This window comes from Tympanuchus pallidicinctus, unplaced genomic scaffold, assembly GCF_026119805.1.
Source record: "Tympanuchus pallidicinctus isolate F22 unplaced genomic scaffold, pur_lepc_1.0 scaffold18, whole genome shotgun sequence".
In the NCBI taxonomy this organism is placed as follows: domain Eukaryota; kingdom Metazoa; phylum Chordata; class Aves; order Galliformes; family Phasianidae; genus Tympanuchus; species Tympanuchus pallidicinctus.
The window spans coordinates 1,337,261-1,361,686 of NW_026294699.1; the positions used below are offsets into that span (position 1 = coordinate 1,337,261).

A 24,426-nucleotide genomic window follows, 5' to 3' on the forward strand; every position below is an offset into this window, starting at 1 on the left:
TGCCCACATGCCCCTGCAGCTCCTTCCTGGGAGGGCAGGGCTCAGGGTTGGGGAGGAATGGGAAATGCAGAAGTGTCCAAAACAGAAGCTCAGGAGAGACCAGATGGAGAGGAGCGGGAGGGAAGAGCGACACGAGTTGTTCCAGTCAGGGCCAGGGCTCGGGATCCTGCTGGGAATCAAAACCCAGAGACATCATCACCTCAAAGGGCAGCGGCTCAGCGCTGCCAGGGCGTTCTCCCAGCTCCTCCGTGCTGCAGCCTCCTCAGCCTCACTGCCTTACAGCCTGCTGCAGCATGGGTGGCTCCTGCAGCTGGCATTCCCACACCGCAGCCGCACACCGCAGCCCCGTACAGCCTAAGCAGCAGCTTCCCTGCCCCAGTATCCCACACCTGAGTGATGTAAAACATTGGATCTTTCATCCCAAAGTCAGAGGGATCACAGCACGCATCCCAGTGGCAGTGAGTGCTGTGAAGACCCCATCACTGGGGTGCTGGGGTGCTCCTCTGACCTGCAATTCTCTTGGCTTGACAGGAAGGAATAAACACAAATCATTCATCACCTGCAATTCTGTCACAGTGACGATGTCAGAAGCACCCACGGCTCTGTGCAGACTTGTAAGGACAAAGCTCGTGGTCTTGGCATCTTCACAGCACCAAATACCCATACATGAGGCTGGAAAGTGATGCCACATCCCATAAGATGCATTTCTGGCCAAGCTGGGAGAAACCTTGCTGCTGAGATGTCATTTTGCATCTCCTTCTCTGGCATTCAGTCACCCAGCCACTGCTGTCCCAGCCATGCTGAACCTGGAGAGCTCATCCTGGCTGGTGGGGCTTCCTCCTGCCCTTCTCCAGCTGAATCTGGCTGCTTGTTGCTGCTATGGAACACCCACATGCTCTACCAGCAGTGTCCAACCCTAGGCCACCTCCCTCAGGCTTCTGCTCGTGTTCTCCATCACTGAAGCACAGCTTCATAACCAAATGTTTCCTTCTGTGAAGCACACCCAGCATTTTGTGCTATCATGTTTTCTTCGTCTAAGGGACTCGTGCAAAGTCCCATTCCCAGCTCAGTAGCAACGTGCTTGGAGCTGCTGGGCACTCTTGAGCAAACCCACCTGACATTTGTGAACTGTGCCTGGCCCCCTCCTCCTCACTGTGGCATCCCCAGTGCCACAAACAAGCACTACCCCTCTGCTCCTTGCCAGATGTTCGTAGTGTTACATAGCAGCAATTGCTCAATTCCCTCACGCTGCAGAGAATTGCACTGACCATCAGGAACCACAAATCTTCTGGGCAAGCTGCAGCCCACCTTGTCAGCAGTGGCCGTGGCACCGGCTCAGAGCTTCCCGGCTTAGGGCATTCCTTGCTAGCTAACGATGTGCTGATAATTGAGTCCAGTCCTCTCCAAGGAGCACTTCCCCTACCAGCTAATCCCCACAACAAACACTGCAGATTGACTTTGCCCAGCCCTCACACCTCTGAACCATGAGCTCTCTGCTCCCAGCCCCGAGGGGTCCCCCTGCACTGCAGGCTGTCTGCTGAGGACCAGGTGCAAAATGCCTCGGGGAGACGTGAGCCCAGTTGGGGTTCTGGCCACCCCATGGGCCGTAGGACTCAGAGTGAAGCAGTATGGGCACGGGGCCGGAGCTCACTTCTCCTGTCCTTGCTCCCTGCCCTGCTCTGGATGTGAGTGGCTTCAGCATCTGGGACAATACCTCGCTCGAGTGCTGTGTGCACTTCTGGGCCCCTCATACAAGACATGACACTGAGCGAGGCTCTGGAGTGCATCCAGAGAAGGGCAACGGAGCTGTGAGAGGTCTGAAGTGCAAGTCTTATGGGAAGAAGTTGAGGGAATGGGTTCAGCCTGGAGAAGAGGAGGGTCAGGAGAGACCATATGGCTCTCTACAACTCCCTGAAGGTGTTGCTGGTGGAGGTTGGTGAGGTGTGGGTCAGCCTCTTCTCGCAGATAGCAGTGATAGAATCAGATGTAGTGACTTCAGTTTGTGCCAGGGGAGGTTCAGGTTGGCTATTAAGAATTTTTTTTCTCCAAAGGATTGGTGATGCGTTGACACAGGCTGCCCAGAGAGATGATGGAGTCACCGTCCCTGAAGGTGCTAAAGAAAAGTGGAGATGTGGCACTGAAGGCCATGGATCTGTGGGCACGGTGGGGATGGGTTGGTGGTTGGACTTGGTGATCTTAGAAGTTTTCCTCAACTTTAATAGTTTGGTAATAATGTCATTAATGGCAAGGAACATGGGAGCTCCAACGTACAGCATGGCAGAGCTCAGACCACATCCACCTGCCTGCAGTGTTGATGCCACTGCAAGGCATTGCTCTGGCAGGGACTGGGAAGAGCCCCAGAAGTGGCAGCAGGTCTGTAGGGATGATTCAAAACAATGGCAGGAATCCCTTTGCCTTTCATTTCAAACTCCCATCTTGACCCTCTCTGCCTCTCCTTCTACTTCTTGTGTGCATGCAGACATGATGTTGGATGCATGTCCTGCTCAGCCCCACCACCTTCCTGGTGGACCCACAGATCCCCCCCACCGGCCCCCGCCTCCTCCTTCCTACTCTGAACAAAGGTTCACCTCCTGCTCACCACTGCAGGGATACGATAGGGCTGCCTCTGCTTGGACCTCCAGATCCCCCAGTCTGCAGGCAGGAGGTGAGAGGATCTCCTCCATTGGTGGATTTGGCTCATTTCCCCCATGGCAGCTGGGAAAGGATCCAGGGTGGTGGGGAACTGTCCCCTGCTGCCCTCTGTCTTTGGTCCCACTGTGGCAGAGGGAAGTCAGGGGGTGCCCAGCCACTGCCAGACGTGTCTCATAAGGCTGTAAAAAGAGCAGCTAGAGCATTTGGGCGCTTGCAAAAAGAAAGAGGTTCCTTAGCTCTCCTGCATCAGCCCCCCAGGCAGAGTTCTCCTCCTCCAGCCCTCCAGCCCTCACTGCACTGTGAGGGTGCAGGTCTACATTCCACAGGGCTCCGTGTGCCCCATCTCCCTGCTCTCCGTGTCCCACATCCTCACCACAACAATCACACCACGGAGGCACTGTGCACACCTCGGCACTGAGCAGGCTCCCTTTAATGAAAAGCAACAGATGGGTGTAGCTGGCAAGTGCCGGCTCTCGGGGTGGGGGGGGGGGGGGGGAGGTGCCGGGGGCGTTTAATGATGTCTTTAAACATTGTGAGCATGTCTGTCTCTCACTCGTGTCCCTTCTGCTGTGCCGTGAGGATGCCTGTCCCCAGGCCGGAGCCTTGGGAAGCGCCCTCGCGGCGCGGGGCAGGTCAGGGAGATGAAAGCATGCTTGCGAGAGCCGGCTCCCACCTCCTAGGAGACGGACATCGCCGCCCGGAGCAGAAGACAATGGCGAGGTCCCGTCCCTCCGCGTCGTCTCTAGGTGATGTCACATCTATCAGAGCGGCCGCACCGAGGGGAGAGCAGCCAACACGCACTCACACAAAGGGCTCCGCTTTGAAGTCCCTCAAGGGAGCGTGCCTGCTGCCCACAGCCTGCGTGTCCAACAGACGGGAGGGCTGCAGCCCCTGAGCCTCACGGGGTGCAGAGGGATGGCGATGCTGCTTCCCGATGCCCTTGGCATCTCGGCTCGTCCAGGCTCAGGACACGTGCAGGGCGGTGTCTCAGGGGCTGTGGAGTCTCCCTGTGCCAGGGATGCTCGGGGGTCGCAGCCCTGCTGGTCCATCACAGAGGGGACGCGTTAAACACATCTGGGTCACTCCCATTTCTGGGTCAGGTGAGAAACCTGGGAGATGACCAAATCAAATCGAAACTCCTGCAACACTGCACAACTCCGGGAGCTGGAATGGGGTGGGACAGCACCACCATGGAGCCCTGTGCACTGAGAACAGCACTGCTGTGAGCCAGCATGGTGCATGAGAGCCCGTCGCTTCCCCAGGAAAGAAATGGGCCTTTCAGCATTTAAAGGGGAACTGTAAGAAAGAAGGGGACAGACTCTTTATCAGGGACTGTTGTGGCAGAACAAGGGGAAACGGTTTCAGACCAAGAGAGGGAAGATTTAGGTTGGACATAAGGAAGAAGTTCTTTACAATAAAGTGGTGGTGAAGCACTGGCACAGGTTGCCCAGAGAGGTCAGGCTGGGTGGGTTCTGAGCACTGATAGAGCTGTAGGTGCCCCTTTTCATTGCTGTAGGTTGGACCTGATGGCCTTTGAAGGTCCCTTCCAACTCAAACAATTCTATGCTTCTATGATTCCACGATTCTGTGATTATGATGATATGTAACTAAATGATAGCCACGAAACTAAAACCATAACTCCACACATCCATACTTTTACCTATACCTACACTGAAACTTCTGCCAAATCTAACTAAAAATACACGTTGCATTACAATCCTGTACTTCCATATCTGTACATAGAATGCAGCTACAGGCCACATCTACTCTGCTGGCAGACTTTTTCCTGTGCAGCACACAGACTCCCATGCAGCACGGAGAAGCACACAGTGCCTGTCGCCCTGCGCCGTGCCTGCCCCGCTCTCTGTGCAGCTGGGACTGCTTCAGTAGGGCAGCTGGGCCCTTCCAGCTGCTGGAACCCCAACGCCCACAAACCCCATGGGAAAAGTCTGTGGACACGGCCCCAGCCCAGCCATGGGACAGGAGCTTTTCCCGCTGACCTCGCGGCTCGTGCCAGAGCTGCTGGGAGCCTAACGGCTGCACTGGGGCAATTTACACCCATCTCACACACCCACTGAATGCCAAATCAGCACCAGTCGCCCTGCTTCCCCACCTCCGCCCTGAGCAGAACTGCTGGCCCCGGTCACATCACAGCTGAGGGAAGCAAAAGAAATGCTGGCTACAGTTTGTAAAAGTGACTAATTGTTTTCAACATCTTCCTTTCAATTAAAAAATTAGGGATAAAACCGAAAACACCCGAGAAGAATTCAGTTTTTAGAAGGAGCGCAGCACTTGTTGTCATCTGGAAAAATCAGACAGCAGGCGGCTAAAAATAGAGCTCTGCAGAAGTCCCGAGAGCTGTGCCCACTCACCCCAAACGCCTTCCGCTGCAGCCGCACACGGAATCAGCACCGCTTTTCCCTCCGCCGCTGTTTGGGCCCTGCTTTGCTTTGGCAACGCAGAGGAGCGCCGCATCTGCAGCGCCGGGGGCTGCGGGTGAGCGCTGCCACCACGCCGTCCTGCTGCAGAGTTTGTTTACGGCACGAAAGGGCCGTGAAGGTGGCAGAGATATTTGAAAGCAACGCTGTGTTTCCGTCAGCTGCGCGGCGGCAGCAGCAGGGTAGCGGCAGGGCGATGCCGGCACTGTGCCCGTGCAACGCCTGGGGAAAGCGCACGCTCCTACAGCAGCCGTGCAGATAGAGGTGCCCACGTGGCACCGGCACATTTGAGAACGGTAGCACATATTTTCCAGGAGCTCCTCCAGTAAAAGACCCCTGGAAGCACAGTGCCAAAACGTCGGTGTCGGCGCAGCGGCCGGCCCTGCCTCGTGCCTGTGTGCCCGCTGCAGGGCACGTGCAGGAGGCGGCTCGCTGAAATGCGAGGAATCCACCCAAGGAAAACCCCAAACAGCAGAACCGTTAGGGCAGCTTTATAAAGGAGGAGTCGAAAGGCCCCCACAGTGACATTCTCCACCCGCTGCAGCCCCTATGCTGCCAGCAGACCCCTCTCCTCCAACAGCACGGTGCATTATTGCCCCTGTACACTGACACACAAGCCATGGAAAACTATTGGGCTTTCGTTTTCCACCCTGAGGGTACATTTCCTTGGCATCTTGGATGTCAGGGATTCCTGAGGCAACACGGTGCAAACACACTGCTTTCAAACGGGGGATGTTTCAGAGCTGCAGTAAACACCAGTGCTACTCCCTTTCAGGGACTTCTCCTCCCCTCTCCGTAACCCAGACTGCGCCACAAAGGAGCAGATGCTGGCACTGCTGCAATTTATTTTAATTCCAATCCCCCATCTTTTCTTTTTTTTTTTCTTTTTTTTTTTTTCTTTTTCTTTTTTTTTCTTTTTTTTTTTTTTTTTTTGATTTTGCGTGTGTCTGGGTAAATTTAGTTCCCATAAAAGTGAAGGACTGTCAACACCAGCTTTGGAGCCAACCATACTGCCGGCAGCTGTTGTGCGGGCTGCACACACAAAGCTCCGGGTGCACCTCAGTCTGTCCCCGGCTCCCACAGCAGGTTCTGCTCCTGTCTCTCCCCCCCACTGGCCCCTGTGCCCCTACAAGGACCAAATCCCACAGTCCCCTGCTCCTCACAGCCTTCCCACCCCCATAGCCTTATTCCATCCCCCTCACCCAAAGCCGGACTCAATACCTGGCACCTCAGGCTGCAGGGCAGGGGTGAAGGAGCTGTTCCATGTTCTCTCCCAGCAGTGGGTGCAAACTGCTGCCATTCAGGTGTTGAGGGACCCCAATGGAGCAGCAGGATGAGGACCCAAGGACTGTGAGCCTCCAGCCATTCCTTGCAGCACCAGGATCACTTGGGGCTCCCCTTTCCTCCCCACACCAAGACATGACGCTCAGTACCTGGGGGAGATCTTGGTGCAGCTGCGCTTTAGGTGGAGGCACGTGGACACAGGATTTTGATTTGGGTTTCACCACAGCTTTGTCGGAACCTCCTCTCTCCATCCTGAGAGCAGTATCCTTTCTGCTCAGCGCCCCACTTTACACAGCCATCAGCCATCATCCACCTGCATCTCTCTGCACCCATCCTGTCCCTCTGCATCATGACCGTGTACATCCCTCTGCCTTCACCTTTGTGCCTTCTCCTCTACCCCACTAGACTCCTGGGCAGCCCTATCACCTTGCAACCTTCAGAGCCTGCAGCAGAGCCTGAGTGCTGCCCCTCCTGACCCCCTGTCCACTTGGAAATGTAGGTGAGGGGAGGGTTGCTCTTGGTGACTGCTCTTCTTCAGGGCAAATGCCTTTACCAAGACCCCAAAGCATCTGTGGGACCGCAGAGCTGGGCTCAGGAGGACATGTGCAGGAGCAGGTGATGCTCAACACAGGCAAGTGTGGGAGGCACATCCTTGAGGCCACCATCCACTCCAGCCCCTTGTGCTGCAATCAGGCTGTTCCTGCCCAGGGTGCATCCACCTCCTGATCCTCTGGGAAGCCAACTGCAGGCTGAGCTCCTCTGTGCTCCTCCAGACGATTGAAGCCCACTCCAGCAGCATCTCCTTCCGCTCCTACTGCCCTCCTCCATCACCATCCCTGGGGAGCTGGGCAGCTCTGTGCTGCAGAGCCAGGAGCGCTCGACAAGGTGGGACGTTGGCCAGGGCTGGCGCAGCTACACCTTGTGTGGAGGAAGCGGCTGGGAAGCGGTTAACACTTTGGTTCTGGATTGATTTCTCCTGGAAGGAAGGAAGTGTCTTCACGCAGAAAAAATGCAGAAATAACAGGGTTGGGGATTTTTTTTTTTTTTTTTTTTTTAAATAGCTATTCTCTTTTTCCAGCCATCTGTGCCATTTGCAGCTGATGGAAGGGGGGACGGTGCTGGATGGGGGGAATCATTTGGGTTTGGGACTGATGTTGCATTTACAGTGTACAAAACAAGAGAGGACATCTGTCCCCAGAGGAGCATTACGCACAGATCTAGGATTTTAGCATTGTGCTCACGTCCAGTGCTGTCATTACAGATGCACAGAGCGGAGATGGCCACGCATGGTTCTGCACTCCTTCCCCTTGCCGTCCTCGTCCACAACCACCATGGCTCCCCATGACCATGGCAGCTCCAGGCCCTTGAGCACTTTCCACAGGTGGCATTTGCAAGCAAACCTGCTGCTTCTTCTTTCTCCATCCCTTTTACTGTGCACTGATGGTTCTGGGAGCATCCTGCCCAAGACTTGGTGCTTCACACCTCTGTGAAGCCAGCCAGGGAGGAGGGCTGGGGTGACACATAGAGTGTACAGCCATTCTGCAGCTGCTTTGAGCAGTCCAGCAGGCAGCATCATCCCATCCACTGCTTGTGCAGCACTGCAGCTAACATGCTCTTGCTGCAGGGTGGCACTGTGAGCAGCATCTTCCTTTCTTCCTTCTCCAATTCAGTCATCCCTGCCCTTATCCACAGCCCAGGCTGCCCTAACCCCTCCTTAGCAGTCCTGCTTGCTGGCTGTTCTCTTTACTAGCAGCAACCAGGCACACCTACCAGCAAGAGCCAGGTGCTAGACCACAGCACTAGCAGTGACTTTGTTGCCTGATAGGAGCAGCGCTGGCACCTGAGGAGCCTTGCCCAGGCAGCATGGAGCAGCAGGGTGCTGGGTTCAGGTGGGATTGTGGTGATGCAGGCCCCGTGTTGGCACATGGCTGAGTTTGCTGGGACAGGCTCTGGCTGTGGGCAGCACATCTCTGCCAAGTGCTTTTCAACAAAAAAACCCTTCATCCTGGCGTTGGCTTTCCTCCTCACGTGGCCCTCCCCTCCTCTCCTGGATGTTTCCCATGGTGCGATCACTCACATGGGGTTCTCTGACACACCAGAAAGCACTGAAATTGTTCATGAAAATAGAAATGAATCGAGGCACTGCTCTGCTGACTTGAGCCAGCCGGGACCTGGCAGTGTGCAGAGCGGCCTGGGCAGTGTGAGAAGGGAGAAGGGCCATGGGATGTGACTGCTGGAGTGTACCTGCTCTGCTGCACCTGCCCTCGGCAGCATAGGGCAGGGAGGAACAGAGAAGGGTCAGATACAAACAGGGTGGTGGGGAGGAGGGCAACACTGGCACTGGGTCGAGCAGCTCCGGGAGGGTTGGGAATGCAGCAGGATGGGAGCATGCACCCTGTGACCGCTGCCGCCCTCCAGGGAGCTGAGTTCAGTCACCCCGAGGCTCTGGGAGAGAGGTGCAGCAGACTGGTGGCTAAGTCCCATGATTTACAGCACATCTGATAGTCCTAGTCCATTAATAAAACATGCAGTTGGCCATGAAAGGCACATCTGCCTATTTTAAAGTCTATAATAATGGTGAAAGCTCTGACACATGGATTTCTGTAAGAAAACTAGCACTGTAAATAGCATTCCAAAATGATGTATTCCATCAAATTCAATGGGACAGTTATTGTATGGTAATTAAATACTACTGAACTATTCAGCCGTTGGATGGCGAATAGAGCCCCGATTGTGGAATGCTACACGCGCCCGCAGAACACCCACAGACTGCGGCCCCGCGCCTGTGTGCAGCCGTGGTGAGATGAGAATGGAGGGCTCCTGGTCCAGGTGATGATGGGATCACAAGCGAAGGCTTTGTGCTCTGCTGCAGCTCCTGGGATGGGAGCTTTATGCCCCTCACTGATGCCCTTCCTGAAAACTCCCGGCTGTGCTGCTTTTGGTGACTTTCCTCACTTTGGGCAGCCCCACGGCGCACGTTGGGTCAGCCGGGCACATCCCCAAATAGCCAGTAGCCAATGGCTGCAAGCAGCCAGAAGGAAAAGGGCTGCTGCAAGGGCAGCGGAGTGCTGGTGGTGGGAGGGAAGGGCGCTGCGGGGAGCCTGCACCTAGCTCTGAGCCCCACTCTGGGGACACAGCAGGGGAGGGCACAAGCTGAGGCTTCCTCGAAGCCCTCTTTATGAGCAGGCAGGCCCAAGGATAACGAAGTGGAGACAGACAGACACAGAGAGCTTTCCAAGTCCTTGCTGGTGCCTGACATTAAAACCCAGCCTGTGGGATCCCGTTCCACTCTGCGCCTTGTCCAGGAGCTTTTGCACGCTCCAGCCCTGGGCTGCCAAGCTCTCTGCACAAAGGCAGCGCGCTGATAAAGCCTGCGGACACTTTCAAGTCTGCTAAAAAGATGTTTCGAGGTGACAGATCTTAAGCAACACACAGAGCTGAGCGCTGCTCTGCTCTCCACACCCTTCCCCTCTGCCAGGGGAAAGCAGTCACTATCAGTGATAGCTGGATCCAATTTATTAGGCGCTTCGAGGAGACATTCATCAGGCGAGGAGATAAATAATCTTCAGATGGAACAATTAAATTTAATTGCCTAAAGATTATTTGTCTCCTTCCCTGATGATTGTCTCTGCTGAGCGCCTTATAAATTGGATCCAGCTATCAGCAATATTAACTGTGCTTCCCCTCAACGTTGGCTCAGCTGCCCGGACCAAAACACTGGGCTCAGAGGAAACTTTCACTGCTGTGTGCTGAAGCTGAGGTCGCCGCACTGCTCTCGAGTGCTTTTGTCTCGCATCGTGTCCAGGTGGCCCACAGCTTGGGCTTCTTCTCTGGGCACGTCTTGAGCTTGGTGGTGCTGTGCAGGACTGCTGATGCCGGGTGTAGGTTGGTGTGGGGCTGGGACCCTTCCTGGCACTGCTCCATGACTGCAGGATCCTGCTGGGGAAGGGCTCAAGGAGGGGAGGGGTGTCCCTGCTGGACTGCAGCGAGCCAGACCTCACCGTGGCTGGAGGGGCAGAGAAGCCAGGAGGGTCCAGAGTGAACTACAGAGCAGTGCCAGGGCACACAGGGATGTCCTCAAGGGGGCTGTGAGGGAAACGACAGTCAGTGCAGTGTGGGTAGCCACCATCGTGCTAAGCCAGGCCAGGACCAAAGCTGGAACCTCTTCAACAACCCAAGAGTCATCAACTCCCTCCTCTGAAAGTGTCTGAAGTCTGGAAAATATCTTAAATATGGGAGAGGAAAGGGAGGGGTTTGATCCTCAGCTGGTGTAAATCAACGGAGCTCCACTGACGTTGTTGGACGATTACTGAGACTCATGTCCTCTGACCCCAAAAATTTCTAGAGAGGGAGGTAATGACTTCAGAGCATTCCAGTGTTGCAAGAGATTGTCCTCCAGCCCGGCGGAGGGGAGGCCGCAGTGCCGAGCTGGGAGACACGGGGCCCCGATGGGCAGAAAATCCCCATGGACCCCAGCCCTGGGCAGAAACGGGCTGCACAGCAGGGCTGGGCTGCAAGGCCACTGGGATCTGCTGCTCCTGCATCTTGCTGAGGGAGGAGGATGGAGGACTTGGGGTGTGAGCATGGGTTGCAGCGTGGTGCTGTGCCTCAGCCACCCCAGGCCGTGGTGGAGTGCCTGAGAGGGACCAAGAGGCAGGATGGGGCCAAGCCCACCCCACTGGTGCTCCTCACAAACCACGTGCCACAGGAGCTGTCAGCTCACTTTGCCACCTGCTCCGCTTGCACTGGGGCATGCGGGCTGTCGGGATTTGCCAGGAGCCATGGGCACCTTTGGCTTGAACACGGCACATCCTGTTGTGCCCTGACGTCCCCATGCTCAGCAGCACACACACAGGTGTGGGCTGGGTGCCAGCGCTCTGCTCTTCCCTGCGCGCTGCAGAAGAGCCCCTGGAATCAACATGTTTACTGACGGGCTCCTGCGCTGCTGGCCTGCTTTTCTAAGGAAATGAAGCTTGTGCAATCACATTGTCTGGGGGTGTCTGTTCCTAATAACTTCTGAGTCCACAAGCCAATTCCAACCCGATCTGACGGGGGGGAGAGGTCTCGAAGCGCAGTGTCCTACCACGGCTGGCGGGGCTGCAGGTACCTCTGCGAGGCAGGGAACTGGAGCATCTTCCAATCCAGGCAAGATCACAGAGTCAGGAAGCGGGGCCACGTTTGGCCGCCACGAAGTAACCCATAGGCCGTCTGCGAGGAGCACATCTGCCAGCCACGGCCAGAGCTGGATGCTCTGTGCGCTTGGAGAAGCAGCGTGTCCGGAAGGGTGCACGCTCCAGCTGAGCGGGGCCTGGCGCTGCCTGGGATTTGCACACGTCTGGGTAGGGAGGACAGCATCTGCAGTGAGCCATGGCTGCCAGAATGCGCGGAGCTGAGCGCTGATACGCCTCCAGCTCCCCAATGTGCTGGGGCTGTGGTCTCCTCTGCATCCTGGCCGTGGAGATGCGCATTGCCAGGAGCAACTCCACAGCCCCACGGCGCATCTCATCCCGCCTTGGCCAGGATGGGACCGGGACAGCAGCGCCTTGTTCCTCCTCACGTGGATGCTGGTTTAATTTGCTGAAGGCTTTCAACGGTGCACATGGTGTCTTTGGCTCAGCACTGCCAGGAATATGAGCTTAGCAGAGCTGGAGAGGACTTTTTTAAAGCGTCTATACAAACATGATTTGTTTTGTAATAACTCTTCTGTTTTGTTTTGAAGGGGATGATGGCTCTGGGATCTGAGGGGCTGGAAGACAGCTCTGAGCAGCTCAAATTCCTCCCCACGTGCTATCAATTAACGTCTTCATTAAACACCCAGATCAAAGCTGCTTCCAGCCAGAGCATGACGGCGCAACAGAGCTGGGCTTTGTGAAGTTGCCTGCAATTGGTGACAAACTGAGAAAGGGCTTGGCTTGTCCTCTACCAGCTACACATGAAATTGGAGAAGGCTGCGAAAGGAGAGAGCAAGTGTCCTTCCATCACAGTCCAGGCCAAAAAAACAGGACCCAAGCCGCGGCACACAATGAGGGACGTGCTGCACATGTGCTTGCTGAGGGTCCCTGTGGGCCACCTCAGGTCCTGCAGGTGCCCAGAGCATCTCCCCATTGAGCTGCTGAGGCATGACCTGGAGTTAATCTAGCAAAGCATGAAGGCTGGAAAAGTCATCTGGAAGGAAACGAGACCACAGCGTTGTCCAGATGAATATTTCCTAGAGGCTCTCCAACGCATCTTCTGCCTCTACTTTATTTCATCCATGGGCTTCCAGGAGCCCTGCCCTGCTGATGTTCCAGCTGTTGTCCGCACCAACAGACGGAAATGGGACCACAGTTTTTGTTAATACTCATAGAGCAGCAGGGACAGTGGTGTAGGGCCAGGAACGTTGTGACATTTGGGGAAATAACTTCTCCCCACACGTTCTCCCACCGTAATGCTCAGCTGCAAACCACAGCAGCACGTGATCGGGGTTTGGTCTCCATCATATCCAAAAAGTCATGGCTGTCAGTTGAGGACCCCAGTGACTGGAAAGAGGGAAACATCACTCTCATTTGTAGGAAAGGCAGAAAGAAAGACCTGGGGAACTACAAGTTGGTGAACCTCATCCCTGCGCCTGGGAAGATAGTGGAACAGATCTTCCTGGAAGAGATGTCAAGGCACATGCAAGATGCAGAGGTGATCCAAGATAGCCAGCATGGCTTCACAAAAGGCAGATCATGCCTGAGCCAGCTGGTGGCCTTCTCTGATGGGGTGATGGCATAGGTGGACAAAAGAGGGACAAATAATGTCGTCTGTCTAGACTCGTGCGGGGCCTTTGATATGTTCCCACATCACATCCCTGTCTCTAACCTGGAGAAAGATGGACTTGAAGGTTGTACTATTTGGTGGATAAGGAATTGGTTGGATGGTCACAGCCAGAGCGTTGTGGTCAGTGGTTCCACGTCCAAGTGGAGGTTGGTCAGGAAGGGTGTCCCCCAGGGGTCCATCCTGGGACTGATGCTCTTCAACACCTTCATCAATGACACAGGCAGTGGGACTGAGTGCACCTGGGGACAGTATCCAGGGGACCTGGACAGGCTCGAGAAGCAGCGACACAAGAACATGATGCTCAGCAAGGCCCAGTGCAGGGTGTTGCACTGGGGTTGGGGAATCCCACATGGATCTCTCACTCATTAATGCTTGAAATGAGCTTATCAACAGGAGGGGAGGGGAAGTGGCTTTTCATGCAGTCTGATAGAGATAGGACAAGGGGGAACAGCTTTAAAATAAGCCAGGGGAGAATTAGGTGAGATGTGAGGAGGAAATCCTTCACCCAGAGGGTGGTGAAGTGCTGGCATTGCTGCCCAGAGCTTTGGGTGCCTCGGTGCAGCCAGCCCACAGCAGGGATGGGACTAAATCCATTTAAGGTCCCTTCCAATACAAACCATTCTATGATTCTATGATTAATCTGGGGCTTGAGGGAAAATCATAGCAAAAAAAATTGTTCCAACACATCATTTTTGGGGTCTTTCTTTTTTCTTCCCAGTAGAAACACCATTTTAGCCATAGTATAAATGTTCAAAAAGGACTGTTGGTTTCAACAAATGTATTCTGCAGAGTTCATGAGCTAGAACCAGCTTGTCAACATTCACACTGTCCTGTGCCTGCACTTGGTATATTTTTGGTGTTTTTTTTTTTCATTAATATGAAAATGAGTCTGTTTAATGTCTATTTAGTTGTTGTTGTTCTTTAAAAGCAGAAAATAATAGGAGAAAGCGCAAGAGAACAAAATGAAATAGAAAATATAAAAAGCAACGGTTTCCTCCCCAGATTTTACTTTCGTGTCGGCCCCTGTTTGTATGATGTTTTAGTTTCCAGGTCACTTTGGGAACAGACCACTTCCCTGCATCCCAGGAGCCTTCCTGAGCTGGAAAGCCCCAGTGCTGCCCAGCCCTCGGGTGGCGTTGGGGAACCTCAGGCCAGGAATCCCAGACGCACCGAAGCAGCCGGGGCTTCCCACCACAGGACTCCTTTCTCCACCCTCCCAAGCGTCTCTGTGGTTGGGAAATTACAATCTCGGTGTAAAACTGGCGTTGTCCAGCTCAGCTGCCCATGGGAAGTGGCTTTGCCCACAGTGTGCAGTGCTTGGCGGCGTGTGGCTTCCCTCAGAAACCCGGCCTGTCCAGGAACGCCGGGCTCTGTCCTTGTGAGCATCTGTGCCAGGATGGAAAGTGTGGGCACTGAGCAGCCCTCGGCTCCCCGGCACCCATCCGAGCACGGCGCAGTTCCGTGACACAGCCGTTCTATTTATTACCTGGGTAAGCAGTGGCTGCAACAGGAATTGCACAGAGTTCCTGCAGCTGATAGAGCAATAATCAAGTTCGTCATTGTGCAGTGCCAGACCAGCCCTGGATCTGCCCCACTCCTTTCAGGTGCTGGTGTGGCTCTTGCTCGTTTTCTCGCCTCCTGTTTGAGGCAGCTGGAAGGAAGGCTTCCTCTGCTGCAGCATGTCTTGGGGTGGGCTGAGAGCATCTCCTGTCTGCGGACATTGCAGCTGCCTTAACAGAAAGGGAAACTCCTCAGCCTTCCCCAGAAACCAGAACCAAGGCAAGAAATTCCTCAGTGGGAACACAAGAGAGAAGTGTCCCGGGGAAAAGAAACCCAAAGCAAACAACAACAAAAACCCCACGTCTCAGCCTCAGAGAGCCAAACCTTGGGAAAAATAAAGCTGGATTTGTTTGAGCAACTCCCCCTTGGATGGGAGAAAAGAAACACAGATGCCTCAGAACTGGTGCCAACAAGCTCCTGATTTGGGGGGGGGCGGAAATTCAGACTGTCACATTTCAGGTTTACTTCTATGAATCTGTGCAATGCAAGCAAGGCACCGTGCGGTGATGTCTCTCCTGGCACTCTGAATTAATACAGCCCCATTTGCCTTTGTGGAATGGCGCCAGTTTTCTCCTGCTGAGCTCCTGGACCTGGGTCTACCTCAAAGCAGAAGAGAAAGCCTGGCTGCCAACCTGGCCAACCCTCTGCCTGCACTGATCTGCTTGCAACTGCTGCTGATGACAGGAGTGGATAGGGATGCAGGCACCCTCACCAAGCACAAAGCGTTCTGCAGCATCACCTTTTGGTGCTCGGGGTGTCCAGGATGGGAGCACCCAGCTGCTCTCAGGGAAATCTCAGAGCACACAATGTGCTGGCTGAACAGCAGCAGCTGAGCCAGCGGAACACTTCTCCTGTGTCCAGGTTGGTGCTCGGCGAGCTGCTGGTGACCCCCCAGCACCTTGCTGCCCTTCTCACCCCGAGGAGTATTGCTCACATCAGCCCTCACCTGGAGGAGATGCTTAAGGGTATCTAAGATGTTTAAGGCCCCCAATGGGACGCAGGGCTGTGTGAGGTCTGTGTACATGGGCATGATGCCAGAGGGGATGGCAGCCGACGGCCACAGTGCATGGAGCAGTCCTGGGCTTGGGGCACATAGGTGAGAGCTGACCTTGATGGGTGCAGCACTTGTTCTAGGACACATGCAGCCCATGGTGGGTATGCTGGGGACAAGGGCACTGTTGGGGCAGGGACATCTGCACCTCGTGACACTGATATACAACAGGCCCCTGGGTCCCTCCTGCAATTCAGCATCCTTCTTTTGTTGAAATACCAGAAAAAAGGGGTTGTGATGAACAAAAAATTGATGCTTCTCCCAGCTCCAGCACTTCCCAGTAGTGGGAGGAAGCAGAGCTGAGGACTGGTGCTCTGAGGACCTGCTTCCATGGCACACATGAAAAAACAAATATGGAATTGGAACCCACTGGAAAGTGGCTTGCTGAGTTGGTGTCACCTGTGCCATTAGCACTGAGCAGGGGGACCTTTTCTCTAGATCAACTGAAGGCACCTGCTCCCATGTGGCTTTGAGTGCCAGAATCCACCATGCCCTGGTACTGTGTTCCAACCACAAGACCCTGCTGTGTGTGTAACAGCCCCAAAAGGTGTAACATCAACGTCCCAGCTGCAGAGCCTGGCTCCAGGCTGGTCCTGGCTCCTACAGCACCACAGCTCTGAGCACTTTGAGTTTTAGCGTGGAACCTGCCCCACATAGGGCCAACCCAGTGTTTGCCCCTGCAAGGCCAGGAGGGCACCAAAGGGCTTCAGGATCCATTGGGAAGAAAACACAGTGATGTGCCCATTGAGACATTCAGGAAGAGCAAAATGTGAGACGATGCACACTGCCCTGCTGAGCTCAGCCCAGGGCTGTCAGGAGCCAGGCACCAGCTGTGCCATCTCACTGCTGCCCAGATCTGGGGTGTCCCCTGAGGTGCATGTGGCCATGCTCTGCTCTGTGTGCTCACCCCATGGAGGCTGCAAGACCTACCCATGAATTCAGTGACATGTCTGCAGGGCTTGGGCCTGCAGCCATCTGGCTTCCAGCACCAGACTGGGACAGGACACCTCTAATGCTGCTCCCATGCACACTGTGCACATGGAGCGACATGAACCTTTGCCGGGCTGGGAGCATCCCATTAAAAACTGCTGGGAAGGATTAGCCCAGCCACTGAAAGGGGGCTTAATATGGGGTTAATATGGGGTGAAGGAGCAGGCGCTGCCCATCAGGCCACAAGGAGACAGCGATACACGGTCAGCAGCAGTCACCTTTACTATGGACCACAGGAGATCAGAAAAATAACCTTGGGAACAAGAGACCTAGGTGCTAAGTGTCATGCTGTAGGACATACAAGAGGCCACTCACAATCACCAGGACAGAACGGCAACCGAGGAGGAAAGGCAGTCCCGCGGCGGTGCTGGGCGCGCTGCAGCCGTGCCCCATAGCAAACCCGGCGTGGTGGTGTGGGCACAGCTCCATACACGTGTGTGGGGCTGTCGGCGTGCCTTCCTTCGGCCTCTACAACAATAAAAGTGTCCACACCTCCTACACAACTCCAGTGTCTCTAGCACAGGTTTTTTTGTTTGTTTGTTTCTTTCAGGAAAAAAAATAAAAAAAGAAAGAAAAGAAGAAGCGAAAGCATTTTGTTCTGAGAAGGGTGTGCAAGAGCTGTTCTCCGGGTGCAGTGCAATGAGGATGGGTAGGAGGTAAACTCCCATCCCGGTGCTGTTCCTGTGCACCAACACCGCAGCCTCCACCAGCAGCATCCTGCAGGTCTTCCTTCTGCCAACCCTGGACAAGGATGTCCAGAAAAAAAAAAAAAAAAAGAAGAGGAAAAATAATTTAAAAAAGAGTATTGCTGCTTCTTCTCATAATATTTTGTCCTCTCTTTTTCCATCCCCCTCCCAGCCTTCCCCTTAAAAATGTTTGCTTTCAAATATTCCATTCCTGCAAAGATTCCTCCCAAGCTCTGAGGTCTTCGCGCTCCACCCTCGCCTTCTGCAGTCAGAACAACTGAGTCTCGATGTCTCTTTGGTTAAAAAAAAAAAAAAGAAAAAAGAAAGGAAAAAAGAAACACCAACAAGAAACACACAGCCCAGTATGATCCCATTCCACCCCGCGGACGCCTGATGGAGGGTGTCTGTGGAAGAAGGAAGCATCAGAGACGCGCCGTCTGCCGTGGGCTGTGCTCATACGGTGGTCGCCGGCCCGAACTGCAGCACCAGCGGCGACGTCTCCTTAATGCGGACGTAGAAGCGTCCCTCGGGCCGGGCAGCCTGCAGGGCCAGCGGCCGCGCTTCATCGGGCAGCCACCGCTCGCCCTCCTCGGAGGCAAACACCAGTCCGAAGTGCTCCAGCTGCTCCTCGCTGTAGCAGAAGGCGGCCAAGCCACCCAGCGCGCCGTGGGAGACGTCTTTCATCTGCAGCACCACCAGCTTCACCACCTCGCTGGCCGACGTCTGGCTGGTGACGTGTAGCTGCAGAGAGACAGAGGTGGGAGATGGGCGGTGAGGGAAGCACGGGGCAGACCGCCGGCGAGAGGCGGATCCCTCGGTACATCCCTGCCAGCCGCGGCGCTGTGCCCGGCCGGGTGGTCCCGGCCCTCAGCCCCCATGAACCCCGTGGCTCCGAGCGCTCATCGAGGGGCTCTGCTGATTTATGCCAGCCAGGAGCCTCTCCTTTGAACTCAGTTCTTCGAGGAGAACATCTTAAAACGCTGTCAAGCAGGCGTGTCCTGAGCTCTGCAACTTCAAATGCCACGTGGGCAGCCTGCCAGGAACCCGGGGCTGCGCTTCAGTTGCATAGAAATCTATGGGACTTTCTTAAATGGAAAATAAATTCCGCGAGTCAGCTTTCCCTCTGCTTCTACCATCCCTGCCGGGTGAAGAGAACCCGGCTACCAGAGCTCCCATCCGCCCCTCTGCCTGCAGGGAACCGAGCGGGGCAGAGCCCTGCACTGGGACACAGCTCTTTCTGCACCTCTGAGGGCGCACACACATGGATGGAGCAAAGGAGCAGAGGCCGTGGAGCCCTGCGTGGCACCACCTAACCGCCATCCCCCCTTGGATCCCTTATAGCCTAGCCCGGGCTCTCAGCAGTGTGGGCCGAGCTGCCGGGGCCGCGGGGAACCCCATCCTGCAGCAGGGGTGGACAGGAGCCGGGTCAGCAGCCAGGGCACCCCCTGCACGGCAGAGGATGCAGAGGGCAGAGCCAGGCAAGGGCCACACATGGTGCCATCCTCCCCCATCCTGCCTGGGCACGGCACAGCCACACCGCTGCCCTCAGCGGGCGCCGGTACCTTGACACTGGTCTCTTTGGAGAGTCCGGTTTCGTACTGAGGGCAGACCCGCAAGGTGACAGAGCCCGGCTTCTTCCCAGCGGGTTGCTCTGGAGGTTCCTGGAAGCTTGGAGTCCACTCGGCCGAGCGTGTGCGGCCGTGCTCGGGGCTGTGCGTGGAGCCAGTCCCTGGCCTGCCCTGACCGCCGTGCCCGCCGGTCCTGCTCTCCGTCGGGGAGCTATCGACGGAACCGGGACACGATTTCCTGGTCACCGGGCAGAGCGGCTTGGGGAAGTCCAGGCTGTTGGTCCGCACGCAGTAGGCCTGCCGCTTCTCCGTGACGCGCAGCAGCTCGATCTGACGGCTGGGCAGCACGAAGTCGCTGTCGTAGAGCTCTGGGGGCGGCCGGGGCTCCGGCGGGGCCAGCGGTGCGGGCTGCAGCTCGTGGCTCTGCAGGACGTCAGGGGCACTGTCCCGCAGGCTGCGTGCCGCCCGCCGCCCGCAGCACTCGGGCCCCAAGGACACCAGGTCCAGCTCCTTGGGGCTCTGCGCCCTGCTGGAGTCGTAGTCGCTGTCAGTGGCCAGGAACACCTCGGAGGAGCCCTCCTCATCCGAGAGCCCGTGCAGGTCTGCGGGGGAAGCACAGAAGGGCTGTTGGCCACTGGGTGTCTGCAGCGTGCTGGAGCCGTGCGGTGCCAGGTCCTTACCGGAGCTGAGCTTACGGCTGCTGTCTGGTGAGGGTGCTGGGGAGGGAAGGAAGTCGAGGTGGGATGAGGAGGAGTGGGTTTTCTCCTTCATGGCTCCGCTGGAGGTGCCGAGGAAGCCGTTGAGGGACAGGCCGCAGGAGGGCTGCTTGTAGCGGGCATGCTGCAGGGCATCCATCATCCAGCGCATCTCACGCCAGATCTCCTCCATTTGCTGCCAGAGCAGGAAAGAAAGGATCCCTTTCATGGAACAAACCACCACCACAAAAAAATCGAGCTGAACCCCTGCCTATCCCCACACACTTTTCCTGAGAGGCCCAGAGGAAGCATCCAGCTCTCTAACCAGGACTTTAACACGACTACTTAGGAAGAACTCACCAGACCAAGTCCTGACACTGCAGTGTCCCTGTGGCAAAGCAGCACGCAGTCCCCTATGGACGATCCTGCAGCCCTCCCAGCACATCCCTGTCCCAGCCACATCCCACACGCAGCCCGGCTCACTGCTCTGGTACCTGGATGTACTCCTGAACCTGCTGGTGCCGCTGCTTGGCGGTGGAAAGCTCGCTGTCGGAGAAGGCTTCCCTGAGGCTCTGCTGCGAGAGGAGGGACTCCAGCTCCAGGAGGGCGGACACCTGGCAGTACTGCGTGATGAACTCCCGGTCGTACGTGAAGAAGTGCACTGAGGGATGAACGAGAGGAAGGGAATGAAAAATGTCACGTCCCTATGGGTCCCTCCCCTCCTGCTCAATGCAGAAGGGAGGCAATGCTCTCCTCTAGCTGGCCTGGAGCAGCGAGGAGCCGCCAGCATCCCCCCCTCTGTCCTGGGGGAACACAGACAGCCCACCCCAAGGGGAGAGCACCATGGACAGGTGTGGGCAGTGCGGGCCACCGCTCTTCTCACCCAGCTCGAATATCTGCAGTGGCAGTGTGAGGAAGCCAGACTGTGGAGTATAGGGGTTGTTCTGGCCTGGCGCCGTGCAGACGTCGTCTGAGGGAGGCAGCAGCAGCAAGAAGGAGACCTGACCCCCAAAGTCTAGCACCTCTTGGCTGTACAGACGGAAATCTTTCGCCTGCAAGAGTCCGTCCAAAAGACACCTCAAGTAATGGCTGCAAACGTCACCTCCCATGACCCTGGACCTCGGCTCCCACCCGCACCTCTTGCAATGGGATGTTGACCAGAGCCATCAGCTCCTTGATGGCCACCTGGAGCTCCTGAAACAAGTGGTTTGGTGATGTCTCATTCTCGGACTCCACAGAAATGGGTTCTTCCATGCTGGCCATCTTCTGCAGCCATTCCCACTCCTCCCTGAAAGACAGCACGCAGACACATGCTGGATGGAGCAACTCAGGTGGCTCAAACAAGCAATCCCGATGAGAGCCATGCTGGCTCAGCTGCTCCACCCTGCATGGCACTCCACTCCAAGGGACATGGGAGCTACAATGGCAGCAGGAGACCTTGGTTTGCTTCATGCCCACATGGCAGGGATGGAGCTGAGAGGTGATGCTGCTGCTTTCTGGAGCTCATGAGCAGGAGGCAGAAGCCAAGGATGCTCTAGGGCTGGATGAGGCAGTGAGACCTGGCTGCCCCCAAAGCCCCACCTGGAGATGTTGGGGTTGGAGCGGATCTTCACATGGCACAGGATGTTGGGGAGCTGCTCAGGCACAAGCACCCGGATCTGGTCCACAGCACTGCAGAGCTTCAGGTAGCCCAAGTAGAGGCCCGGAGGGAGGGCATGGCTGCTCCGCTGGTGGTAAGCCAGCTTGTCCTGGGGAGACAGGAACCGCTGGAGAGAGCCAGCCTTTGTGGCAGGGTTCTCTCCAGCCCTTGTGGGACAGGCCAGGGCAGCCTCGGTGCGCCGGTCAGGACCAGCGGCTGTGCCCCCAGCCTGTTATCTGATTGTGGAGCAGCACCTGCACGGAGATGAGCAGTGAGTCCAGGGCAGTGGGCTCCTCTGGGGAGGACACGGACTTGCGGCTCGTCTGCAGCTTGCAGATGGGCACCCAGCGCACGCTCTCAAAGGTCTGGTTGGTCTTCACCTCCTTCAGGGTGACAATGAGGATGTTGCCCTGCTTGTCTTTGATGGGCTCAAAGAAGACTTGCCCCAGGTCCTGGATGCCCAGCAGCCCCTGCACATAGCAGTGAAAGACAAGAGAAAGCAACAGGTCAGGGGACAGTGCTCTGCTGCTGGAAACCAGTCGCAGAACAGTCCTTGGTCCCTCCCTCTGCCATGGAGCTAGCACATTATTGTCCCTGTGAGGGGACCCACTGGTGATGACAAGGTGATGGTATCACCTGCTCCTGCTGGCCCAGCTGCAACCTGGTTGCACTGGGGACTTTCCCACATGCTGCTCCAAAGGAGCCAGCTCCCAGCACCCCCAAAAAGCGCCCTGCAAGGCAGCAGGGACAGAGTGCTGCTCTCGCTCCCACCCCCCCACCTTCACCTGCATTTGCGAGATGGCCAGCAGCATCTTGAAGCGCGTCTGTAGGATGCAGGAGCAGGATGACTGGGAGACGGTGACGCACTGTCTCAGCCACAGGATCTCGTCCCACATGCATGACACCTGCAGCACAAGCAGCAGCCATCACTGCCAGCAACCCAGCTGAGCCACCTCCCACAAAAGTGCTTTGAGGAAAACCTCCTCGCGATTCACGCTGGGATGGGAAGGTGCACGTGCACGGATCACTTTCAGCAGCAGGGGTGCATTTTCTTACACCGAAGGCACCCCTCCTAAAGAGGTTTCTGCCAAGAGGGTGTGCTCCCTCTTTCTCTCTTGGTAGATTAGGATCCTCCAGCAAGAGATTTTGTGCTTGAGCTGCCCACCCGCCTTTTTAGTGAGAGCAGAGGCTCAGGCAGCAGCATCCTACTCTGCATGGGAGAGGCAGAACCAAGGATGAAACTTCGAGGAAGGCACCCTGCAGTTCAAGACACCCCTGGAGAGCATCCAGTGTGGTGGCTGCCACCATCCAACCAGTGCCTGGGCTGGTGGCAATTGAGGGAGGAGACACAGGCTGCAAGCACAGCTGCCACACCACAGTGCAGAGCACGAGACCATGGGGCCATTTACCTTGGTGAACCACAGAAAGTCCTGCATGAGCAGGCAGGAGTAGGTGTCATCGATCTCCACCACCGGTATCTGGTCTTCGTGGGTCACCAGGATGTTGTCGTCCTTGTAGAAGATGGCTGTTAGGTAGAGGCCCCTGCATGGGAGGACAGACAAGCTGTGGGGTCACCCATGGCACTGCTTCCCAAAGTGTCTCCCCGGAGGGCAGAGGAGGTGTCCATGGGTCTGAGCTCCTCTCCAGCACCCCGTAGGCAGTGAAGCAGAAAAGGCACTCGTGGGAGAGTGGCAGCAGGACCAGGAACCTGCATGGGCAGCAAGGTCAGCCTGGCTAACACCATGTCTGACACGAGCAAGGGAGGTGTGGACAGGCTTGAAGCATGAAGGTGGGAGGGTGGCAGGGTCTGGAGGACGGTGAGGTGTTGGGCAATGCATGGAGATGTTATAGAGATTTGAATAGAGGCACAGCTTGACCAGTCCAAGTGGAAACATTTGATTTCCAAGAGATGGGATTGGTCCCCATGATGGCATGGGACCCACCCCGAGCCCTGGCTGGGTAGTCCCATGTCCCCGTGGGGTGAAGGGCTGTGACGTCCCTGCACATGAGCCTCTCACCGCTTCAGTGTCTTGAGGAACTTGCTGCCGGGGTGGAAGAGGTGCTTGAGGCTCCTGGAGACCGAGTGCTTCCTGCTCTGGGGCTGGTTCTTGCAGGGCTCTGCGAGGCAGGAAGCAGAGGCATGAGAACAAGAGCAGCTCTGGAAGCCCAAGCGAAGGATCTGTGGGCTCTTCTTGTGCCTCCCCTGCCTGAGATGCTTCCCTGCTGCACCCACCCCATTCCTATGTGCCATCCCAACCCTTTGTGTCATATTGACTGACGCCCTGGGGGGCCACGCCGTGCTGCAGGCTCACCGTGGCAAATGCAGTGCTGGTGGACGGTCTTCACCTGGCCCAGCAGATGGTCCAGAGCTTCAGCCTGGCCTCTCCGTCGTGGAGCCCGGCCATCATACTCCCGCCAGTCTGCAGGGACAGGGTCAGTGTTACCTCCATGCAACCCTCGCTGTGGGGATGCCCCATCCCTGGTACCCCAACAGGACAGGGAGTCTCCCCTGCTGCATTTTCTGAGGCCCCATCTGCAGTACTGCGTCCAGCTCTGGCCCCAGCACAGGGATGTGGGGCTGTTGGAGAGGGGATGGAGGAGGACGTGGGGATGTCAGAGGATGGAGCACTTCTGCTATGGGGACAGGTGAGGGATGGGGGTTTAGCCTGGGGAAGGGGAAGCTCTGGGAAGACTTTACAGTGACCTTCCAGCGCCTAAAGGAGGTTACAGGAAAGCTGGGAGGGACTCTTTTATCAGGGATGTGGTGACAGGACAAGGGGGAATAGCTTTAAACTAAGAGATGGGAGATTTAGGCAAGACGTAAGGAGGAAATTCTTCTCTCAGAGGGTGGTGATGTGCTGGCACTGCTGCCCAGAGCTATGGGTGCCCATCCCTGGAGGTGCCAATGGCCATGGATGGACCCTGATCAGTCTGCTCTATGGGAGCCCACAGGGTTGGAACCAGATGGGTAAGGTCCCAGCCCAAACCATGTCATATGTTGAGGATCCACCGTCCTCCCCCAGGCAGCAGGACCAGGACATGCAGCACATCTGGGGACCAAG

General features: G+C 56.2%; 1 protein-coding gene across 6 annotated transcripts in view; it reads right to left on the reverse strand.

Moving 5' to 3' along the window:
- Positions 1 to 16,980: 16,980 nt before the first annotated feature.
- LOC128079053 (ankyrin repeat and fibronectin type-III domain-containing protein 1-like) overlaps positions 16,981 to 24,426 on the reverse strand; it is a 133,531-nt gene continuing 126,085 nt past the window's right edge. For all 6 annotated transcript variants that reach the window (XM_052679923.1, XM_052679925.1, XM_052679922.1 and 3 more), the window contains 12 exons: positions 23,677 to 23,784; positions 23,383 to 23,482; positions 22,774 to 22,906; positions 22,150 to 22,269; positions 21,619 to 21,834; positions 21,307 to 21,473; positions 20,863 to 21,013; positions 20,609 to 20,777; positions 20,220 to 20,386; positions 19,711 to 19,921; positions 19,025 to 19,632; positions 16,981 to 18,203 (listed from right to left, as the gene is read on the reverse strand). In XM_052679923.1, the coding sequence (XP_052535883.1) occupies positions 17,916 to 18,203; positions 19,025 to 19,632; positions 19,711 to 19,921; positions 20,220 to 20,386; positions 20,609 to 20,777; positions 20,863 to 21,013; positions 21,307 to 21,473; positions 21,619 to 21,834; positions 22,150 to 22,269; positions 22,774 to 22,906; positions 23,383 to 23,482; positions 23,677 to 23,784 (2,438 nt within the window). In that variant the 3' untranslated portion in view covers positions 16,981 to 17,915. The remainder of the gene's footprint in view (positions 18,204 to 19,024; positions 19,633 to 19,710; positions 19,922 to 20,219; positions 20,387 to 20,608; positions 20,778 to 20,862; positions 21,014 to 21,306; positions 21,474 to 21,618; positions 21,835 to 22,149; positions 22,270 to 22,773; positions 22,907 to 23,382; positions 23,483 to 23,676; positions 23,785 to 24,426) is intronic.